The sequence below is a fragment of the Ceratotherium simum genome, chromosome 9 (assembly GCF_057802395.1).
Source record: "Ceratotherium simum simum isolate JZ-2026a chromosome 9, ASM5780239v1, whole genome shotgun sequence".
NCBI classification, from domain to species: Eukaryota; Metazoa; Chordata; class Mammalia; order Perissodactyla; family Rhinocerotidae; genus Ceratotherium; species Ceratotherium simum.
In genome coordinates this window covers 49,643,540-49,664,338 of record NC_141908.1, presented here as the reverse complement: position 1 = coordinate 49,664,338, position 20,799 = coordinate 49,643,540, and the positions used below count along the sequence as shown (strand labels likewise).

Below are 20,799 nucleotides of genomic sequence, written 5' to 3'. Positions count from 1 at the left end.
TCTTAAGTCTGTAAATTCCCAATTAATGTCATGGTGACGACTAGAACCTTGGGAATTTGGACTATCTTTGTGTCTCTGACTGAGCTTCTTTATCAGTAGTGCCCCTTGTGCCAGATGCAGAGTGAAAGCCAGATATTATCCCACCAATGGACACTAGTGGGTGTTCATGCAGTGGAGGACTTAGGAAGTAGTAGCAGAGGGTCATGACATGTGGGAGAGAGACAGTACCCATGTGGCATGTATTGAAAAAACAGAATTACTGCCACATATTCACTTTCCTGTCTATGCAGTACTTACCTGTCTGTGCAGTCTGCACTAAAAGACTTAGATTTTTAAATTTTATTTTATTTTATTTATTTTTTATTTGTTTCTTTGTTTTGTGAGGAAGATTGGCCCTGAGCTAACATCTGTTGCCACTCTTCCTCTTTTTGCTTGAGGAAGATTCGCCCTGAGCTAACATCTGTGCCAGTCTTCCTCTATTTTGTATGTGGGTCACCGCCACAGCATGGCCACTGACGAGTGATATAGGTCTGCACCAGGAACTGAACCTGGGCTGAGGAAGCAGAGCACACTGAACCTAACCATTAGGTGAAGGGCAGGCCCCATAAAAGGCTTAGATTTACCTGATAGGTGTTAAATAATGTTTTGTGGCAGTTGGTCCACAAGTTTCCATCTGAGCCTCACTGCTGAATTATAATTTCCATTTGGAAGAAGGTGAAGTAGGAGAGGAGTCCAGATATATAGACAGCTGTCTGTAAAACATATAATTATCTAAAGATTTAGTGAAGTGACATCAGCCCAAATGGTGGAATACAGGTCTCCAGAAGTCCTCTCCTCCATTAAATCAGAAAGAGACTGGCAAAAATTGTCAAAATCAACTTTTTGAGAACTCAGGAAATTAAACAAAAGCTTGCAACAGTTGGGAATGTTTATCAAATAAAGTAGCCGAATCTTGGTAACAGCAGTGAATTTTTGGCATTTTAACTTGCCCCAGTCCCATACTTGTCTCCTAACCCCATGGTAATCTAGAAAACCACTGCAATCACAGTGAAATCCAGTGGCTTAGCAACCTGTGGAGGGGACAGAACAGGGTTGGACCCCCTCCAAAGCCCGTTTCCCAGATAACTGTTATTATTTGACCTATCTGGCAGTTCCCTGGAAAACCCACTTGCAAGGCTTATCGTTATTTGACCTGACTCAGAAATCACCAGGTATGTTTATTGAAACAATCAGTGGCAATTTTTTAACATCACAGCTGCCTGAGGACAATATGCTAAGTGAAATAAGTCAGAGAAAGACAAATAACATATAATCTCACTTATATGTGGAATCTAAAAACAAAAAAAAACAAACTTATAGATACAGAGAACAGGTTGGTGGTTGCCAGAGGTAGGGGGTGAGGGTGGGAGAAATGAGCTGAAGGGGGTCAAAAGGTACAAACTTCCAGTTATAAAATAAGTAAGTCCTGGGGGTGTACTGTACAGCATGGTGACTGTAGTTAATTATACTGTATTGCGTATTTGAAAGTTGCTGAGAGTAGATCTTAAAAGTCCTCATCACAAGAAAAAAATTTTTTGTAATTATAAAAGGTAACAGATGTTAACTAGACTTATCCTGGTGATTGTTTCACAATGTTTACATATATCAAATCATTATGTTGTATGCCTAAAACTAATATAATGTTATATGTCAAATGTACCTTAATTAAAAGAAATAAATGAAATTTTTTTAAAAAAGAAGAAATCACAAGGGAAATTAGAAAATACTTTGAGATGAATGATATGCAAATGCAATATACCAACATTTTAGGTGCAACTAAAGCAGTGCTTACAGGGAAACTGTGAATACATGTATGTATTAGTTGGGGTTCTCCAGAGGCATAGAATCAATAGGATGGTTTATTTATGTATATTTATGTGTATATTTATGTATTTTTATTTATATATATGTATATATGGGGGGAGGGAGAGAGAGAGAGACTGAGATTGATTTCAGCGAATTTGTTTATTTGATTATGGAGTCTGGCAAGTCAGAAATCCATAGAGCAAGCTGCAGGCTAGAAATTCAGGGGAGTTGATGTTGCAGTCTTGAGTCTGAAGGCTGAAAACTCAGGCAGAATTTCTGTGTTGCAATCTGGAGGCAAAATTCCTTCTTTGGAAAACCTCAGTCTTTGTTTTTAAGGCCTTCAACTGACTGGATGAGGCCCACCCACATTATGAAGAGTAATCTATAGGCATACCTCGTTTTATTGCACTTTGCAGATATTGCGTTTTTTACAAGACACCCTACCAGCAAAAAGATGATGAGCCACTAAAGGCTTAGATGATGGTTAGCATTTTTTAGCGATAAAGTATTTTTAAATTAAGGTATGTACATTTTTTGTAAACATAATGCTATTGCACACTTAATAGACTACAGTAGAGTGTAAACATAACTTTTATATGTACTGGGGAATCAAAAAATTGGTGTGACTCACTTTATTGTGATATTTGCTTTATTGCGGTAGTCTGGAACTGAACCCACATTATCTCCAAGGTATGCCTATGCTTTACTTAAAGCCAATTGATTGTAAATACTAATGGCATCTAAAAAATACCTTTACTGCAATTTCTAGACTACTGTTTGACCAAACAACTGGTGACCAGAATCTAGCCAACTTGACACATAAAACTAACCATCACAATGTATTTTTTTAAAAAGGGAAAGATCTCAAATCAATAACCTAACATTACATGTTAAGAAACTAAAAAAGGAACAAAGAAAACCTAAAGCAAGCAAAGGAAGGAAATAACAAAGATTAGAGAGGAAACATGAATTAGAGAATAGAAAGGCAATGGAGAAAATCAGTCAACTTGAAACTGGTTATTTGGAAAGATCAACAAAATTGACAAACTATTAGGTGGACTAAGAAAAAGAGAAGACTCAAATTATTAAAAGTAGCAATGAAAGAGGGGACATCACTACTGACTTTACAGAAATAAAAAGGATTATGAGGGAACATTATGCACAATTGTATGCCAAAAAATTAGTTAACCTAGATGAGATGGGAAAATTCCTGAAGTGACACAAACTACTCAGACTGACTCCAGAAGAAATACAAAGTTTGAATGGACCTCTAACAAGAGATTGAATTAGTAATTGAAAAACTTCCCACAAAGAAAAACCCAGAATCAGACGGCTTCACTGGTGAATTCTGCTAAAAGTTTAATGGGGTATTAACAGCAATCATTCACAAACTCTTCAAAAAAAAAAAAATTAGAAGAGAAGGGAACACTTCCCAACTCATTCATTGAGACCAATATTACTCTGATACCAACATTAAAGATATCACAAGAAAAGAAAACTACAGACCAATACCCTTATGAATATAGATGCAGAAATTCTCAACGAAATATCAGCAAACCAAATCTAGCAAAATGTAAAAAGAATTATACACCATGACCAAGTGGGATTTATCCTAGGAATGCAAGGTTGGTTTAACATCTGAAAAATAGTTGAATGCTCTATATCAATAGAATAAAGGACAAAACCACATGATCATCTTAATAGACACAGAAAAAACATTTGGAAAATACACATCCATTTATGATAAAAACAACAAATTATGGATAGAAGGGAATTTTCTTAACCTAATAAAGGACATCTATAAAAAACCCACAGCCAACACCATACTTAATCGTGAAAGTCTCAAAACTTTCCCCTGAAGATCAGGAACAAGAAAAGGATGCCCACCTTCACCACTTTTTTTTTTTTTTTTTTTTGTGAGGAAGATCAGCCTCGTGCTAACATCTGCCAATCCTCCTCTTTTTTTGCTGAGGAAGACTGGCCCTGGGCTAACATCCATGCCCATCTTCCTCCACTTTATATGGGACGCCGCCACAGCATGGCTTGACAAGTGGTGCATCGTTGCGCGCCTGGGATCCGAACCGGCGAACCCCAGGCCGCCACAGTGGAGCGTGCGCACTTAACCGCTTGCGCCACCAGGCTGACCCCTCATATTCACCACTTTTATTTAACATTATACTGGACATTCTAGACAGGACAATTAGGCAAGCAAAACAAAAGGCATCCAGATTGGATAGGAAGAAGTAGAACTATGCATATTCACAGATGACATGATATTTTATGTGGATAATCCTAAAAAAAAATCCACTAAACAACTATTAGAACTAGTAAAAAAGTTCAGTAACATTGAAGGATACATGATCAACATACAAAATTCAATTCTGTTTCTATACACTTGCAATGAACAATCTGATAACGAAATTAAGAAAACAATTCCATATACAATAGCATCAAAAATACTTAGGAATAAATTTTTCTTTCTAAGAAAAAGGAATGAGCAAAACTTACACTCTGAAAAATAGCAAAACATTATTGAAATAAGTTAAAGATTTAAATAAATGGAAAGACATCCCATGTTAATTAATTGGGAGACTTAATGTTGTTAAGATGGCGGTAATCCCCAAACTGATCTACAGATTCAATGCCATCTCTATTAAAATCTGCCTGGCTTCTTTGTGGAAATTAGCAAATGATTCTAAAACTCATAGAAATGCAAGGGACCCAGAATAGCCAAAACAATCTTGATCTGAAGAACTAAATAGAAGGACTCACACTTGCCAATATCAAAACTTACTACAAAGCTACAGCCCTCAAGACAGTTTGGTACAGGCATAGGATAGACATATAGACTAATAGAATAGAAATAATGAGATAAGCCTATACATCTATAGTAAATTGATTTTGACAAGGGTGCCAAGACAATGCAATGAGGAAAGAATAGTCTTTTCAACAAATGGTGTTGGGATAACTGGATATCCATATGCAAAAGAATGAAGTTGGATCCCCTGCCTCACACCATATCCAAATATTAACTCAAAGTGGATCATAGACCTAAATATAAAAGCTAAAACTATAAAACTCTTAGAAGAATACTTAGATGTAAATCTTTGTGACCTTGGGTTTGGCAACAAATTCTTAAATATGACATCAAAAAACACAATCAGCCCCCCCAAAAAAATAGATTTGGCCTTCATCAAAATTAAAAACCATTGTGTATCAAAGGATATTATCAAGAAAGTACAAAGATGACCCACAGAATGGGAGAAAATATTTGCAAATCGTATATCTGATAAGGGTCTAGTATCCAGATTATAAAAAACTCTTAGAACTTAATAATAAAAAGACAACCCGTTTTAAAAATCGACAAATTATTTGAACTGACATTTCTCTAAAGAACGTATGCAAATAGCCACTAAGCACATGAAAAGATGGTCAGTATCACTAGCCATCAGGGAAATGCAAAGCAAAACCACAGTTTACCACTTCATACCCGCTAGGATGGCTGAAAAAAAAAAAAAAGACAAATGTTGCCTAGGATGTGGAGAAATTGGAACCCTCACACATTGTTGGTGGGAATGTTAAAATGGTGCAGCCACTTTGGAAAACGATTTGGCACTTCCTCAAAATGCTAAGCATAGAGTTATACTTCTACTCTTAGGTATATACCTAAGATAATTGAAAACATGTCTCCACACAAAAACTTATACATGAGTGTTCATAGCATTTTTCATAATAGCCAAAAGGTAGAAACAACCCAAATGCCAACAAAATGTGATACTTCTATACCATGGAATAGTATTCAGCTATAAAAAAAAAATTAAGTACTGATGCATGCTACTTCGTGAATGAACCTTGAAAATATTATGTAAGTCAAAGGAGCCAACATAAAAGGCCACAGATTTTATGATTCCATTTGTATGAAATGTCTGGAATAGGCAAATCCGTGGAAATAGATTAATCCACAGGAAATAGATTAATGATTCTCCGGGGCTGTAGGGAGGGGAGAATGGGGGGAATGACTGCTAATGGGTACAGGATTCCTTTCTGGGGTAATGAAAATGTTCTGGATTAGATAGTGATAGTGCTTGCCCAGTTTTGTAAATAGACTAAAAACCACTGAATATTACCCTTTACAATGGCGAATTTTATGATATGTGAATTATATCTCACTAAAAAAAAAGATTTTGTAAACTGTAGAAAATGTGTCGGTGATGACAGGCACATGGACTGATTTTAGATACTCTTAGGTCGCTTGCCACTGCTTTTCTCCCCTCTCTACTCCTTGGAGGGTCTGCCTATTCATATTCTCTTTTTCGCTCTGTCCGACTGTCTTGCTTGTCCCTTCTTTCAGCTGTGACCTGTTTAACTTTTCTAACGGCCACTACTAGCATTGCATGAGATCCGCTGTGAGGTAAAAATCTTGGAAATAAGATTGCCCTCTGAGAACTGAACTCTACGTCAACCCAGTGGATTAAAGCATGGATGTGTGAAATCATGGGTAGCTCTGATATCAATCAGGGCTCTCCTGATCCTCAAAGATATGGGAGAACTTGGCCCAACTTCAGTGGCCTGAGATAGTAAAAAGCCTTTCCCAAACTTTCTGTAGATTCTCTTATTTCTTTATGGTTGACCTCTCTGCTGCTTTTGTGGTTGTTCTCTTGGTTCTCTTCCTGTATCAGAGTCCATGAAATGATCTTGAATAAAACATTTCATGGGGCCGGCCTGACGGCGTAGTGGTTAAGTTCACGAGTTCCGCTTCAGCAGCCTAGGGTTTGCTAGTTCAGATCCTGGGTGTGGACCTATTCACCGCTCATCAAGCCATGCTGAGGCAGCATCCCACATAGAAGGAAGAGCTGCAGCTCTACACCTATGATACACAACTATGTACTGGTGCTTTGGGGAGAAAAAAAGAAAAGAAAAAGAGGAAGATTGGCAACAGATGTTAGTGCAGGGCCAATCTTCCTCAAAACAAATACAAAAACAAACAAAACATTTCATGAATGCAGTTATTCTACTGAAGATTCAGGTGTCATAGAAGAGGGATCACATTGTGCACTACACAGCTTTCTGACATCCTGCTCTCCTGGCACTGCTGCCAAATCCTGCTTACTACTGTATGCTTGGTAGGGAGCAGCTCCTGCCAGCGTGGGCTGTTTAGTCTACCCAGCCTCTTTAGTATTTTGGTGAATTACGTTTTCTTCTCTCTTTTATTTCACATCTTAAAGAATTGGAATGACTCTTGTGGGTCAGAGAAAGATATGTCTAACAGTGTGTTAATAAAAAGGTAGATGGTTTAACTTAGTGGCCTTTGTTAACGTTAGCCTCTAATTGCAAGTAACACAAACGAAGTTGAGCCAGTTTATGCAAAACAAAGGAAATTCGTTATAAGATTCTAAGGATGTATTGATCATGACTCCGGTTACAAGTGACTACTCTAACTCACAGTAGTTAAAACAAAAGGGGAATGTTTTGGCTCATGTATTTGGGAATTTAGATATAACTCGATCCAGGACACTATTCTACTCAGCTTTGCTTGGTTTTATTCTGCATATGGAGACTTGGTATGTGGTGGGCAAGATGGTGCCTGTGGTTCTAAACTCAACTTTAGTTTAACAACCAACTTCTCACTTCCATCAACCTTAACTCAAACCCTAAGAAGACTCTAATGGATCCTGGCAGCTTTTCTCTCAGTTATCTTTCTCTCTTTCTAGAGCGATATGATTTCTTTCTTCTGCTTTTCTCTCTACTTCTGTTTCATTATTCTCCTAATAAAAATAGTAAAAATAATAATAGCTATTATTTATTGAGAACATATTGTGTGCCAGGCCCTATTCTAAATTCTTTATATATATTCATTCAATTCTCACACCAACTATTTAAAGTACATACTATTAATATCTCCATTTTGCAGTTAAAGAATTAGACTCAGAGGGTTAAAAAATTTTGTGTAGATTCGCATAGTTCATATGTGGTATGTCCAGAAAAAGTCCTGGTAGTCTGTTTCCAGAGTCCACACTTTTTTTTTTATAATTATTTTATTGAGGTCATATTGGCTTCAGGTGTTCATCACTATATTTCACTTTCTATAGACTGCATCGTATTCACCACCAACAGTCCAGTTTTTATCCATTACCATACATATGTGCCCATTTACCCCTTTTACCCTCCCCCCACCCCCTTCTCCTCTGGTAACCACTAATCTGTTCTCCTTATCTATGTGTTTATTTGTTTATCTTCCACATATGAGTGAAATCATATGGTATTTGTCTGTCTCTGTCTGACTTATTTGGCTTAGCATAATACCCTTAAAGTCCGTCCATGTTGTTGCAAATATCACAATTTTGTCTTTTTTACGGCTGAGTAGTATTCCATTGTGTGTGTGTGTGTGTGTATGTGTGTGTATATACATATACCACATCTTCTTTATCCATTCATCCGTTTGTGGGCACTTGGGTTACTTTCACATCTTGGCTATTGTGAATAATGCTGCAGTGAACCTAGGGGTGCATTAATCTTTTTGAATTATTGATTTCGTGTTCTTTGGATGAATATACAGTAGTGGAATAGCTGGATCATGTGGTATTTCTATTTTTAATTTTTTGAGAAATCTCCATACTGTTTTCCATAGTGGCTGCACCAGTTTGCATTCCCACCAGCAGTGTATGAGGGTTCCCTTTTCTCCACATCTTCTCCAACAGTTGTTATTTGTTGTCTTGTTAATTATAGTCATTCTGTTAGGTGTGAGGTGATATCTCATTGTAGTTTTGGTTTGCATTTTCCTTTGAACATCTTTTCATGTGCCTGTTGGCCATCTATATATCTTCTTTGGAAAAATGTCTGTTCATATCCTCTGCCCTTTAGATTCACCCTGAGCTAACATCTTGTGCCAGTCTTCCTCTGTTTTGTATGTGGGTCGCTGCCACAGCATGGCTTGATGAGTGGTGTAGGTCCATGCCTGGGAACCGCACCTGGGCTGCTGAAGTGGAGCATGCCAAACTCAACCACTAGGCCATGGGGCCAGCCCCCTCTTCTGCCCATTTTTTGATCGGGCTGTTCATTTTTTTGTTATTGAGTTGTATGAGTTATTTCTATATTTTGGAAACTAACCCCTTGTCAGATATTTGATTTGCAAATATTGTCTCCCAGTTGGTGGGTTGTCTTTTCGTTTTGTTCATGGTTTCCTTTGCCATGCAGAAGCTTTTTAATCTGACGTAGTCCCATTTGTTTATTTTTTCTTTTGTTTCCTTTGCCTGAGTAGACATGGTATTTTAAAAGATACTGCTAAGACTGATGTCAAAGAGTGTACTGCCTATGTTTTCTTCTAAGAGTTTTATGGTTTCAGGTCTTACATTCAAGTCTTTAATCCACTTTGAGTTAATTTTTATGTATGGTATAAGGTGATGGCCTACTTTCATTCTTTTGCATGTGGCTATCCAGTTTTCCCAGCACAATTTGTTTGAAGAGACTTTCCTTTCTCCATCGTATGTTCTTGGCTCCTTTGTCAACGATTTGCTGTCCATAGATGTGTGGGGTTATTTCTGGGCTTTCAATTCTGTTCCATTGATCTGTCTGTCTGTTTTTGTGCCAGTACCATGCTGTTTTGATTACTATTGCTTTCTAGTATATTTTGAAGTCAGGGATTCTGATGCCTCCAGCTTTGTTCTTTTTTCTCAGGATTCCTTTGGCTATTCAGGGTCTTTTGTTGTTCCATACAAATTTTAGGATTCTTTGTTCTATTTCCATGCAGAACGTCATTGGAATTCTGATTGGGATTGCATTGAATCTGTAGATTGCTTTAGGTAATATGGACATTTTAACTATGTTTATTCTTCCAATATAGGAGCATGGACAATCTTCCCATTTCTTTATGTCTGCTTCGATTTCTTTTAATAATGTCTTATAGTTTTCAGTGTATAGGTCTTTCACCTCCTTGGTTAAATTTCTTCCTAGATATTTTATTCTTTGTGTTGCGATTGGAAATGTGATTGTATTCTTGATTTGTCTTTCTGTTAGTCTGTTATTAGTATATGGATGCATCTGATTTTTGTATGTTGATTTTGTATCCTGCAACTTTACTGTAATAATTGATTATTTCTAATAGTTTTTTGGTAGATTCTTTAGAGCTTTATATATATAGAATCATGTCATCCACAAATAGTGACAGTTTTATGTCTTCCTTTCCTATTTGGATCCCTTTTATTTCTTTTTCTTGCCTAATTGCTCTGGCTAAAACTTCCGGTACTATGTTGAATAAGAGTGGCAAGAGTGGGTGTCCTTGTCTGGTTCCTGTTCTCAGAGGAATGGCTTTCAGTTTTTCACTGTTGAGTATGATGTTGGGTGTGGGTTTGTCATATATGGCCTTGATTATGTTGAGGGACTTTCCTTCTATACCCATTTTATTGAGAGTTTTTATCATAAATGGATGTTGGATCTTGTCAAATGCTTTCTCTGCTTCTATTGAGATTATCATGTGATTTTTATTCTTTATTTTGTTAATGTGGTGTATCACGTTGATTGATTTGTGGATGTTGAACCATCCTTTGCATCCCTGAAATAAATCCCACTTGATCGTGGTCTATGATCCTTTTAATGTATTGTTGTATTCCATTTGCTAATATTTTGTTGAGGATTTTTGCATCTATGATCATCGGTGATATTGACCTGTATTTTCCTTTTTTGTGTTGTCCTTGTCTGGTTCTGGTATCAGGGTAATTTTGACTTTGTAGAATGAATCAGGAAGCATCCTGCCCTCCTCAATATTTCGCAATAGTTTGAGAAGGCTAGGTATTAAATCTTCTTTGAATGTTTGGTAGAATTCACCAGAGAAGCCATCTGGTCCTGGACTTTTGTTTTTTGGGAAATTTTTGATTATTGTTTCAATCTCTTTACTTATGATTGATCTATTCAGATTCTCTATTTCTTCTTCTTCTTTTTTTTTTTTTGTGAGGAAGATTAGCCCTGAGCTAACATCCATGCCAATCCTCCTCTTTTTGCTGAGGAAGACTAGCCCTGAACTAACATCTGTGCCCCTCCTCCTCCACTTTACATGGGACGCCACCACAGCATGACCCGACAAGCAGCACATCTGTGTGCGCCCGGGATCCGAACCCAGGCCGCCAGCAGCGGAACACGTGCACCTAACTGCCACGCCTCTATTAGAGGGGCCGGCCCCCTCTATTTCTTCTTGATTCTGTTTTGGTAGGTTGTATGATTCTGAGAATTTATCCATTCTTCTAGGTAATATAATTTGTTGACATATAGCTTTTCATAGTATTCTCTTATACTCCTTTTTGTTTCTGTGGTTTCTATTGTAATTTCTCCTGTTTCATTTCTGATTTTATTTATTTGAGTCTTCTCTCTCTTTTTTTTTTTTTTTTTTTAGTGAATCGGGCTAAGGGTTTGTCAATTTTGTTTATCTTCTCAAAGAACCAGCTCTTAGTTTCATCAGTCTTTTCTATTGTTTTTTCAGTCAGAGTCCACACACTTACCCCCTGTGCTTTACTACCTTTGTTATGCTTGTGTCCACCCATCATTATTCAAATGCATTTTCTATTTTGGTGAATTTCCCTCCTTACAAGTTCTACCAAGTAGAAGGCATTTTTTTCTGCCTCCCTTGCAGGTAGGGTGCAGTCATGGGACCAAGACTCAGCCAGTCATGTGCTGGCTGAGCACATTGTACATGTGCTAGATTTACCTTCTGAAGAGAGTAATATGAGGAATAGACAGCATGTTGAATCCATTTTCTGGAAAGAGTGGCAGCAAAAGTGTACCAGTTTCAGAGGCAACAGTGGTGAAGGTTCAGGTATATAGTATCCAGTGGAGTAAGTGTAAGTGGGGCAAGTTGAAGTGTCTATCCAGTGCCGGTGGCCATGAGCCTTCACTGGAACCTCATAATATGGTTTGTATGATGTTTTACATGTATAGCTTCTAAGGATAACTCTCTGGCTCTCTGAGAGATGCTGTAGGCTACCTAATATCTCTTAATGAATTCCTTTTCTACTTCAACTAGCTAGAGTGAGTTTTGTTGTTCATAATTAAGAACTTCAATTGATTAAAATGGTAGGAGCGTTTCTCTGAGAAGAGCTGTTATGAGCTCCATTGTGTCATCTAGGATTCTTTTGAATTCATGTAACAGAATACACAACTCAATTTTGTTTAAAAATAAGGAAATTTATTTGCTCCTTTAACAGAAACTCCAGGCTTCAGGTCTGATTGATCTAGCAGCATAATGAGATCCTCATTGCCCCAGAGTCTTCTTTTATTTATTCTTTGCGATTGACAGTTACGGCTTCATCCTAAGGCTGCTTTCTCTTGTGGTCATAGGATGGCTGCCTATCTGACTTTCCTGCTTCCTTGTTCATGTCTAGCTTGAGAGCCACTCTGAGATGTCTCTCCCAGAAGAACAAGGAAGAACTTTTCTGAAAGTCTCAGATAGACATCTTCTCCTGTTTATTTGCTTATTACAGAAATAATTTTAGGTAAGGGAGATGCAAGTATTCTTAAACTAATGAGGCCCACCCTGGGACTGTAGTCAGTTCTTCCAAACTCTGCTGCTACTCAGTTAGGAAGGAGTTGAATAGAGTTAGTCATAACATCTACACCCCCAAAAGGTGAACATCCCCACAGTTATCCATTTATAAACTGCTACTTGATTAACTTTGAAAAATGCTTTTATAACAACCTGTTTGGTACGTATTATTGATCTCAATTTTAACGAGGTTGATATCAAGGCTCCAAGAAGTTAAATGATTTGCCCAAGTTTACACAGTCCTTACCAGGCAAGGACTGAAATCTGTGTCTTTTGATTTCAAGGTCTTGTATACTTTCCTTAATTCTAGCTGTTCTTAAGATAATAAGAATAAAATTAATATTTGAAACAATTTCCAGATATCGTGCCAATATAGAAATATCTGAGAAAAAATATCACTTACACTCTTCTTGAAAGTCTTTAACATCCATTTTTAAAAATTTACTAGATATAAAGAAATCTGAAGAAGATCAACTTCTCTATCCACCTCTTCTACCTAGCAAAGTAGATCTCCGGGAGGTCACCATAATTCCACACAATGAGTGGAAAAGGATTCGAGATAGCCTTGATAGTTTGGCAAGAGAAGCAGCATGCCTTCGTGCAGAAAGAAAGGCAAAGAAAGAAATGCATTTCCGATCCCAAGAAGTGGTAAAACATTGGACTAATACTTACGCAGTAAGTACTAACCACCCAGGAGTACACATACACTGAAGACTTACTCTTGTTTCTTAGTACTCTTTATAAATATTTTTTCACAAGTAAAATGTCATAAAAATCCATTGAAACACATTTTCAACAATTTTCTTTAGGTATAAGTAACATATGATAGACTGGACATTTTTAAAGTGTACAATTTGTTAAGTTTTGACATTTGTACACCCCGGAAACCATCATTATAATTAAGATAATGAACATATTCATCACTCAAAAAAGTTTCCTCATACCCCATTTTACTCCCTCTCACTCCTCCCCATCTCTCCGCCCCATCTCCAGGCAACCACTGATCTGCTTTCTATTATAAATTTCACTTAGCACAGTTATTTTGAAATTCTGTCATGTTGTGTGTATCAATTATTCACTCGTTTTTATTGCTCAGTGGTATTCCATTGTATGGATGTACCACAATTTGTTTATTTGTTCAATTGTTGATAGTATGACATTAACCAAATGTTGACATTTGAGCTATTTCCAGTTTTTGGCTATTATAAATAAAGCTGCTTGTGAACATTCATGAATCAGTCTATGTATGGACATATGCTTTCATTTCTCTTGGGTAAATATTTTAGTGTAGAATGGCTAAATCATATGATAGGTGTATATTTAACTTTGTAAGAAACTTCCAAGCTGTTTTCGAAAGTAGTTGTAATTTTACATTCCCACCAGCAGTGTATGAGAGTTCTGTTTCTTCCACATTCTTGCCAACTTGCTATGGTCAGTCTTTTTAATTATAGACATTCTAATAGGTGTGAAGTAGTATCTCATTATAGTTTTAATTTGAATTTCTCTAATTACAATGATGTTGAGCATCTTTTTATGAACTTATTTTCTATCTATATATTTTCTTTGGTGAAGTGTCTATTCAAATCTTTTACCCATGTTTAAACTGGGTTTGTTTTCTTATTATTGAGTTTAAAGAATTTAAAAAATATATTCTGAATATAAGTCCTTTATAGATATTTTTAGATATTTGATTTGAAAATATTTTCTCCCAGTCTGTGGCTTGGGTTTTTGGTTTTTTTTGTTTTTTGGTTTTTTTTTTGCTGAGGAAGATTCACCCTGAGCTAACATCTATGCCAGGCTTCCTCTATTTTGTATGTGGGTCACCACCACAGCATGGCCGCCAACGAGTGGTGTATGTGCACGCCCGGGAACTGAACCTGGGCCATTAAAGTGGAGTGTGCTGAATGTAACCACTGGGCCATGGGACTGGCCCCTGTGGCTTGGCTTTTGATTCTGTTACAGTGTCTTTTGAAGAGGCAAGTTTTTAATTTTAGTGAAGTCCAGTTTATGAATTCTTGTTTTATGGATCATTCTTTTATTGACTTGTCTAAGAAATCTTTGCCTAACCCAAGACCACAGATATTTTCTCCTGTGTTTAAGTTTAAAATTTTAGGTCTCATATGTAGGTCTATGGTCTATTTTTAGTTAATTTTTTATATGAAGTGAGGTATGGATTGAAGTTTATTTTTTTGCATGTAGATATCCAATTGTTTCAGCACAATTTGTTGAAAAGACTACTCTTTCCCCCACTAAACTGCCTTTACACCTTTGTTGAAAATCCAGTTGCACATATATGTGCAGGGGGGATTTTCTGGACTATCCGTTCTGTTCCACTGATTTATCTATCTTTATTCCACACTGTCCTGAGAACTGTAGGTTTAATTTAATAAGTCTATACTAACTGGGTAGTGTTAGTCCTTCGATTCTGTTGTTCTTTTCCAGTTGTTTTTGCTAATCTAGATCCTTTTCACTTCTATATGAATTCTAGAATCAGCTTGTCAATTTCTACAAAAAAGCCAGTTGGAATTTTGATTGGGATTGTGTTGAATTTCTAGATCACTTTGCAGAAAATTTACATCTTAACAGTATTGAGTCTTCTGGCCATGAACATGGTATCACTCTCCATTTATTTAGGTCTCATTTAATTTGTCAGCAGTATTTTATAGTTGTCAGTGTATAGGTCTTATTTGTCTTTTGTTGTATTTATCCCAAAGTAATTCATATTTTTGATGCTATTGTAAATGATATTTTTTAAAGTTTCAATTTGTGATTGTTCATCGTTAGCTATAGAAGTACAATTAATTTTTTTCTATATTGGTCTTGTATCCTGCAACATTGCTGACCTCAGTTATTTCTAGTAGCTTTTTTGTAGATTCCATCAGATTTTCTACATAGACAATTGTGATGTCAGAAATCAGAGACAATTTGCTTCTTTCTTTCCAATCTGGATGCCTTTTAGTTCTTTTTCTTGCCTTAGAACCTTCAATGCAATGTTGAATAGATGTTGAGAGTGGAAATTCTTGTCTTTTTCCTGGTCTTGAGGTTAAATATTCATTCTTTCACTTTTAAATATAATGCTAGGTAAAGGTTTTTTTTGTAGATGCCCTTAATTAAGATGAAGAAGTTGCCTTCTATCTCTAAATTGTTGCATTTTTTTGAAGTGACAATGGATGTTAGATTTTTTAAAGTGCTTTTTTTTGTGTGTGTGTATCTATTGAGGTAATCATGAGGTCCTTATATTTCATTTTGTTATATGGTGAATTACATTGATTGATTTTCAAATATTGAACCAAGCTTGCATTCCTGGGATAAAGCTCTGTTGGACATGATGTCTTATTCTTTTGATGGATTTGATTTACTAAAATGTCATTAATTTTTGCATCTGTATTCATGAGCGATATTGGTCTGTAGTTTTCTTAAAATATCTTTATCTGGTTTTGGTATCAGGGTATGGCTGTTTATTGTTGTGATGAAAGATTGCACAGAAAGACAGGACTTGAAACTAAGTGGAACCAAGGCAGCTTCTTTTCATCTGCCTCTGATTTGTCTCTCTTCCTGCCTATTTCTGTAGAACTACATAACGTCTTTGCTGTGTTCCTCTCTGCACTTCTGCTAGGTTCTCTACCTACGAGGTACAGTAACCTGTAGTTTAATTCCATGTGTATGAGTGGGAAGCTACTCCAAAGTGGGGAAGTGTCCTCTGACTCCTTTTATTATCTTACCTGGGGAAAAATCTGGGGAAAAGATGATCCCATCCCCCGCTACGCTTTCCTATATGGTTTGAGGCACTGAGAGGCAGGATTTTTTCCTATTTTCTGGTAGAATTAGTTTTTTATTTTTATTTTTTTGTGAGGAAGATCAGCCCTGAGCCAACATCTGCCAATCCTCCTCTGCTGAGGAAGACTAGCCCTGGGCTAACATCCATGCCCATCTTCCTCCACTTTATATGGGACGCCACCACAGCATGGCTTGACAAGCGGTGTGTCGGTGCGTGCCCAGGATCCGAACCGGCGAACCCTGGGCCGCCGCAGCGGAGTGCGCGTACTTAAGCACTTGCGCCACCGGGCCGGCCCCATACTGTTGATTTTTTAAAGGAACAAAAGTAGTAATATATGTAGTATGTAAATACAGAAAGGAACTTTGGAAGTAAACACAAGAAACTAATAATAATGGTTATCTTAGAGAGTGCAGTTGGAAGTTAGGATTGGAGGGAGAGGTTCACTGTATACTTTTATAATATTTTGGGGTTTTGAACCATGTAAATGTGTTACCTACCTAAAAATTTCAATTAAAAAAATTAGCTCATAAGTGTTACTTCATATTTTATTTATTAGTGATATATGCAAATATAATAAAGACTCATAATGAAAGCTCAAATTTTCACATTATGTTAAATTTTGTAAAATTAAACTGAAAAATGAAAACAGAGGACTGGTTTTGTCTTTTTGCAGGGGATGAAAGAACAGAAACTTGAAGCCAAAAAGAAGCGTGATGAAGAAATAGAGGCAGAAAGACAAATTCTTGATGTGGAAGAAGCAATACACAAACAAGGAGAAAGGAAAAAGGCCATTGAGAATGCAAAGCAATATCAATTTTACCAGACAGAAAGAGTGAAAAACTTTCATGTACTTCTTGAGTTTTCTTGTATTTTTATATATGTTTAACATATCTATATATAATTAGACCTTATTTTCTTAAAATACTGTAATTTTTTTTTTTTGTAGTCAGGACTTCTTCTTAGTAGAGTTATGAAAGAACGTGATGCACAGATTCAATCCCAAAAGAGTAAAATAAAATCAGATAAAAAGTGGGAGGAACAATTAAAACTCAACATTGAAAAAGCTTTTAAAGAAGAACAAGAAAAAGCAGAAAAACAACGTAGAGATAGAGTGGCTCTTGCCAATGATCATTTAAAACAGTATGTATCCATCAATTACCTTTTTTCTACCTTTCTCTTTTTCTTGTAGTGGATGTAGGGTTTTTTTTTCTGATTATAAATGTAATACATGCTGAAATACCTAGTAAGTAGAAAAAATACAAAGAAAGAGGTTAAAAAAATCGCTTTTACTCCCTTACCCAAGGATAATATATTGGTTACTATTATCACAATTATGCTGCATAACAAACAACCACACAATCTAGTGGCATTTAACAATAACCATTTATTTCTCATACATCTGTGGATTGGTCAGACTTGGCTGGGCAGCCTTTCTTCAAACTGCAGGACTGGCTGGGGTTTGCTTGTGGCTGTAGGGAGGGCTCTGATCTGCTCTATGTGTATACATTCTGAGGTCCAGGATGAACGGATAGCAGCCACCTAGGGGAAACTTTTCTCGTGGTATTGACAGAGATGCAAGAGAATGAGCCCAAGCTTGCAAGAACATAGCTAAACCCAAAATAAAGGTCAGGAAAATACACTTAGCCTACCATGAGTCTAATGCGAGTCACATGGCCAAGCTTAACAACAGTGAACAGAGAAATAGACTCCCATGGAAGTAGGGAGTGAGAGAGTGAATCTTTTTGAATAATAATCTAATCCACCACAACAGTCTGTTATTGTTTTGGTATATAGCCTTGCACACTTTTTTTGGTGTTGGAGGTAGAGGGAGTCAGATTCACTGAGGTATAATTTACGTTTAATAAAATTCACTTTTTAAAAATCATAGAGCTGTATAACCACCCCCAAATCAACACTAGAACACTTGCATCACCCCAAATATTCCTTCATGCCCCTTTGCACTAAATTCTATCCCTCACCCTCAGCTCCTGGCAATCGTTGATCCACTGATACAGCCTTTTTTTTTCTGAGCATATATACTCACATTTTATAAAATGAAATTGAATCAACAGTATCATTTTAGTAAATGTTTTTTTCACTTACCAGTATGTCATGACTTCTTACCATTATCAGTAAATAGAAATCAAATTTGATGGGTTTTTTTTTTTTTTTTTTTTTTGGTGAGGAAGATCCGCCCTGAACTAACATCTGTGCCAGTCTTCCTCTGTTTTGTATGTGGGTCGCCACCACAACATGGCTTGATGAGTGGTGTAGGTCCATACCTGGGATCCGAACCTGCGAACCCAGACCGCTGAAGCGGAGCATGCCAGACTTAACCACTGCGCTACAGGGCCAGCCCGCAAACCTGATCTTTTTAAAAAAGTTGCTACTATATATATGGGGGGCGATTGTATTTGTGTATAATTTTACTTACTTTTCTAAATAGCTGATATGTAGAAATAGGAAAAAGAACCAAGAGGGTTCAGTGAAAAGTCTCTTCCTTATTCACCAGCCGCCTTGTTTCTCCAATGTGAAACTTACCGGTTTCTTTACACTGTAGTTTAAATGTGCATACCTGTATCAAAAAACTTTAAATAATATTCTTGGTGGACATTTTTGCCATTTTTAAAGAAAAAAATTATTTTTGTACTTAAAACATCATATCATTAGTACATGATCATTATAGAATTACAAAAACATTAAACTAAATGAAAAATAAATTAAAAATCACCAGAATCTTTGTGATCTAGAGTAGGCACTGTTAACATTTGAGTGAATATTCATCTGCTCTTCAAAATTATTTTTTTTAATGTTGCAAATAATAAGTGAATATACGCTTATTGTTTAAAATTCAAGCACTACATCAAAATTTGGAATAAAATTTAAAAGCTCTTCTTCATATCCACCCTATTCAATATCTCTCTAAGTCCCATTTTCCTCTTCACAAGTAGCCATTATTAAAAGTTTTATAGGTATCCCTTCAGAATGTTTTATTGCAGTTGCTAATATTTGTATATAGGACATATTTAAGTGTGTATTTATTTTTTAACATAGATTTTATATATTCTTCTGTGACTTCGTTTTTTTTACTCAACAATATACCTTGAATATCTTTTCATGCCAGAATGTATGGGTCTGTCACATCTTTTAAAATAATTGTTGTATACTAAGAGTTTATCATTATTTATTTATCTATATTATTATTGAGGGAAATTTGGATTTTTCTCTCCCCCTCATTTCTAACAATGCTACAGTGAACATCCTTGAGCATATATCTTTTGTAACTTTTGTGCAAAGATGTATTTATATAGGATAGATTTCTTGCAACGGACTTGAATTTTACATTTAGAGAGATACTGCCAAATTGCCCTTTGAGAAGGCTATAATTATGCATTTATCAATGATGTCTGATACTCTTTTCTTTATATTATAACCAATTGTGGATAGTACTTTTTTTTGTAATTTAATGGACACAAAAATAGTATCTTTGGGCCGGCCCCGTGGCGTAGTGATTAAGTGCGCGCGTTGCGCTGCTGGCGGCCCGGGTTCGGATCCCGGGCGCGCACCGATGCGCCGTTTCTCTGGCCATGCTGAGGCCGCGTCCCACATACACCAACTAGAAGGATGTGCAACTATGATGTACAACTATCTACTGGGGCTTTGGGAGAAAAAAATAAATAAAATTAAAAAATAAAAACTTAAAAAAAAAAGAATAATTAAAAAAAAATAGTATCTTTTAATTTACATTTCTCTTAGTTTCTAGTGAGGCAGAGCATTTTTTCTTGTGTAAATATTCATTTGTTTTGGTTTTTATCATGAATTGGTTACTCCATTGTTCTCTTGTGTAGGTTGTTTCATGTTGATATGTCTATTTATCATTGATTAATTGATTAAAAACTGATTAATAGGCAGTTTTTATATCTGTTGGATATTAATAATTTATTAGATATATTGCAGATTTTTGTCATCTTTTCTGAATGGTTTTCAGTATTGAGAAAATATTTATTTTTATGTTCTCAAATGTGTCTCTTTTCATTATTTTGGTTTTGGTTTTTGTATATATATTTATTTCGCAAAATCACAAGTGTCTAAGTGACATAGACACCAATTCTCAGGATATGTGTGTTGCCAAATTATGTATTCTTCAGTTCTTTTAGCCCTTAGTGAAAGGAGAAGGGAAACCTTTGGGTTTATTATAATTTTTTTCTTTGGCATCATAGAGATCCTAGGGTTTGTGCAACTTAGGGACAGAGCTGTTGGCAGAGGAACACAAATATTTGACGAGTGAGTCACCTTTGAGAAATCTCTCTTCTTATATTGGCTGTTGCAGCTCAGAGGCAGTAACAGGTAGCGTGATCTTCAGCAAGCTACCTGGCAAGTGCTAACACCTTCACAGGCTATCCGACCACCTATAGCCTTTGCATGTAGGCTGTGTTTGGGCCACAGGATTCCCTTTCCATGTGGTCTTTGGCAATATTTTAGAGGTTCAAACAGGTTTAGGATTTCTTTTTGTTGTTTCTTTGGCTTGTCTTCAGTGCAGTCTAGGACATGTTCATCAGGGTCTGAGGTCAGCATGAATTCCTTTACTTACTCTTCATCGTGGCCTCAGTCTTTGTGTATGGTGGCCAAGTATTACTTATCCTCACTG

General features: G+C 36.4%; 1 protein-coding gene across 4 annotated transcripts in view; it reads left to right on the top strand.

Moving 5' to 3' along the window:
* Window positions 1-20,799, top strand: part of CFAP210 (cilia and flagella associated protein 210) — a 47,280-nt gene that overhangs the window by 681 nt on the left and 25,800 nt on the right. For 2 of the 4 annotated variants that reach the window (XM_004428212.3, XM_087435365.1), the window contains exons 2-4: window positions 12,822-13,048; window positions 16,825-16,998; window positions 17,098-17,291. In XM_004428212.3, the coding sequence (XP_004428269.3) occupies window positions 12,822-13,048; window positions 16,825-16,998; window positions 17,098-17,291 (595 nt within the window). The remainder of the gene's footprint in view (window positions 1-12,821; window positions 13,049-16,824; window positions 16,999-17,097; window positions 17,292-20,799) is intronic. The other 2 variants (XM_087435366.1, XM_087435367.1) reach the window with 2 other exon arrangements.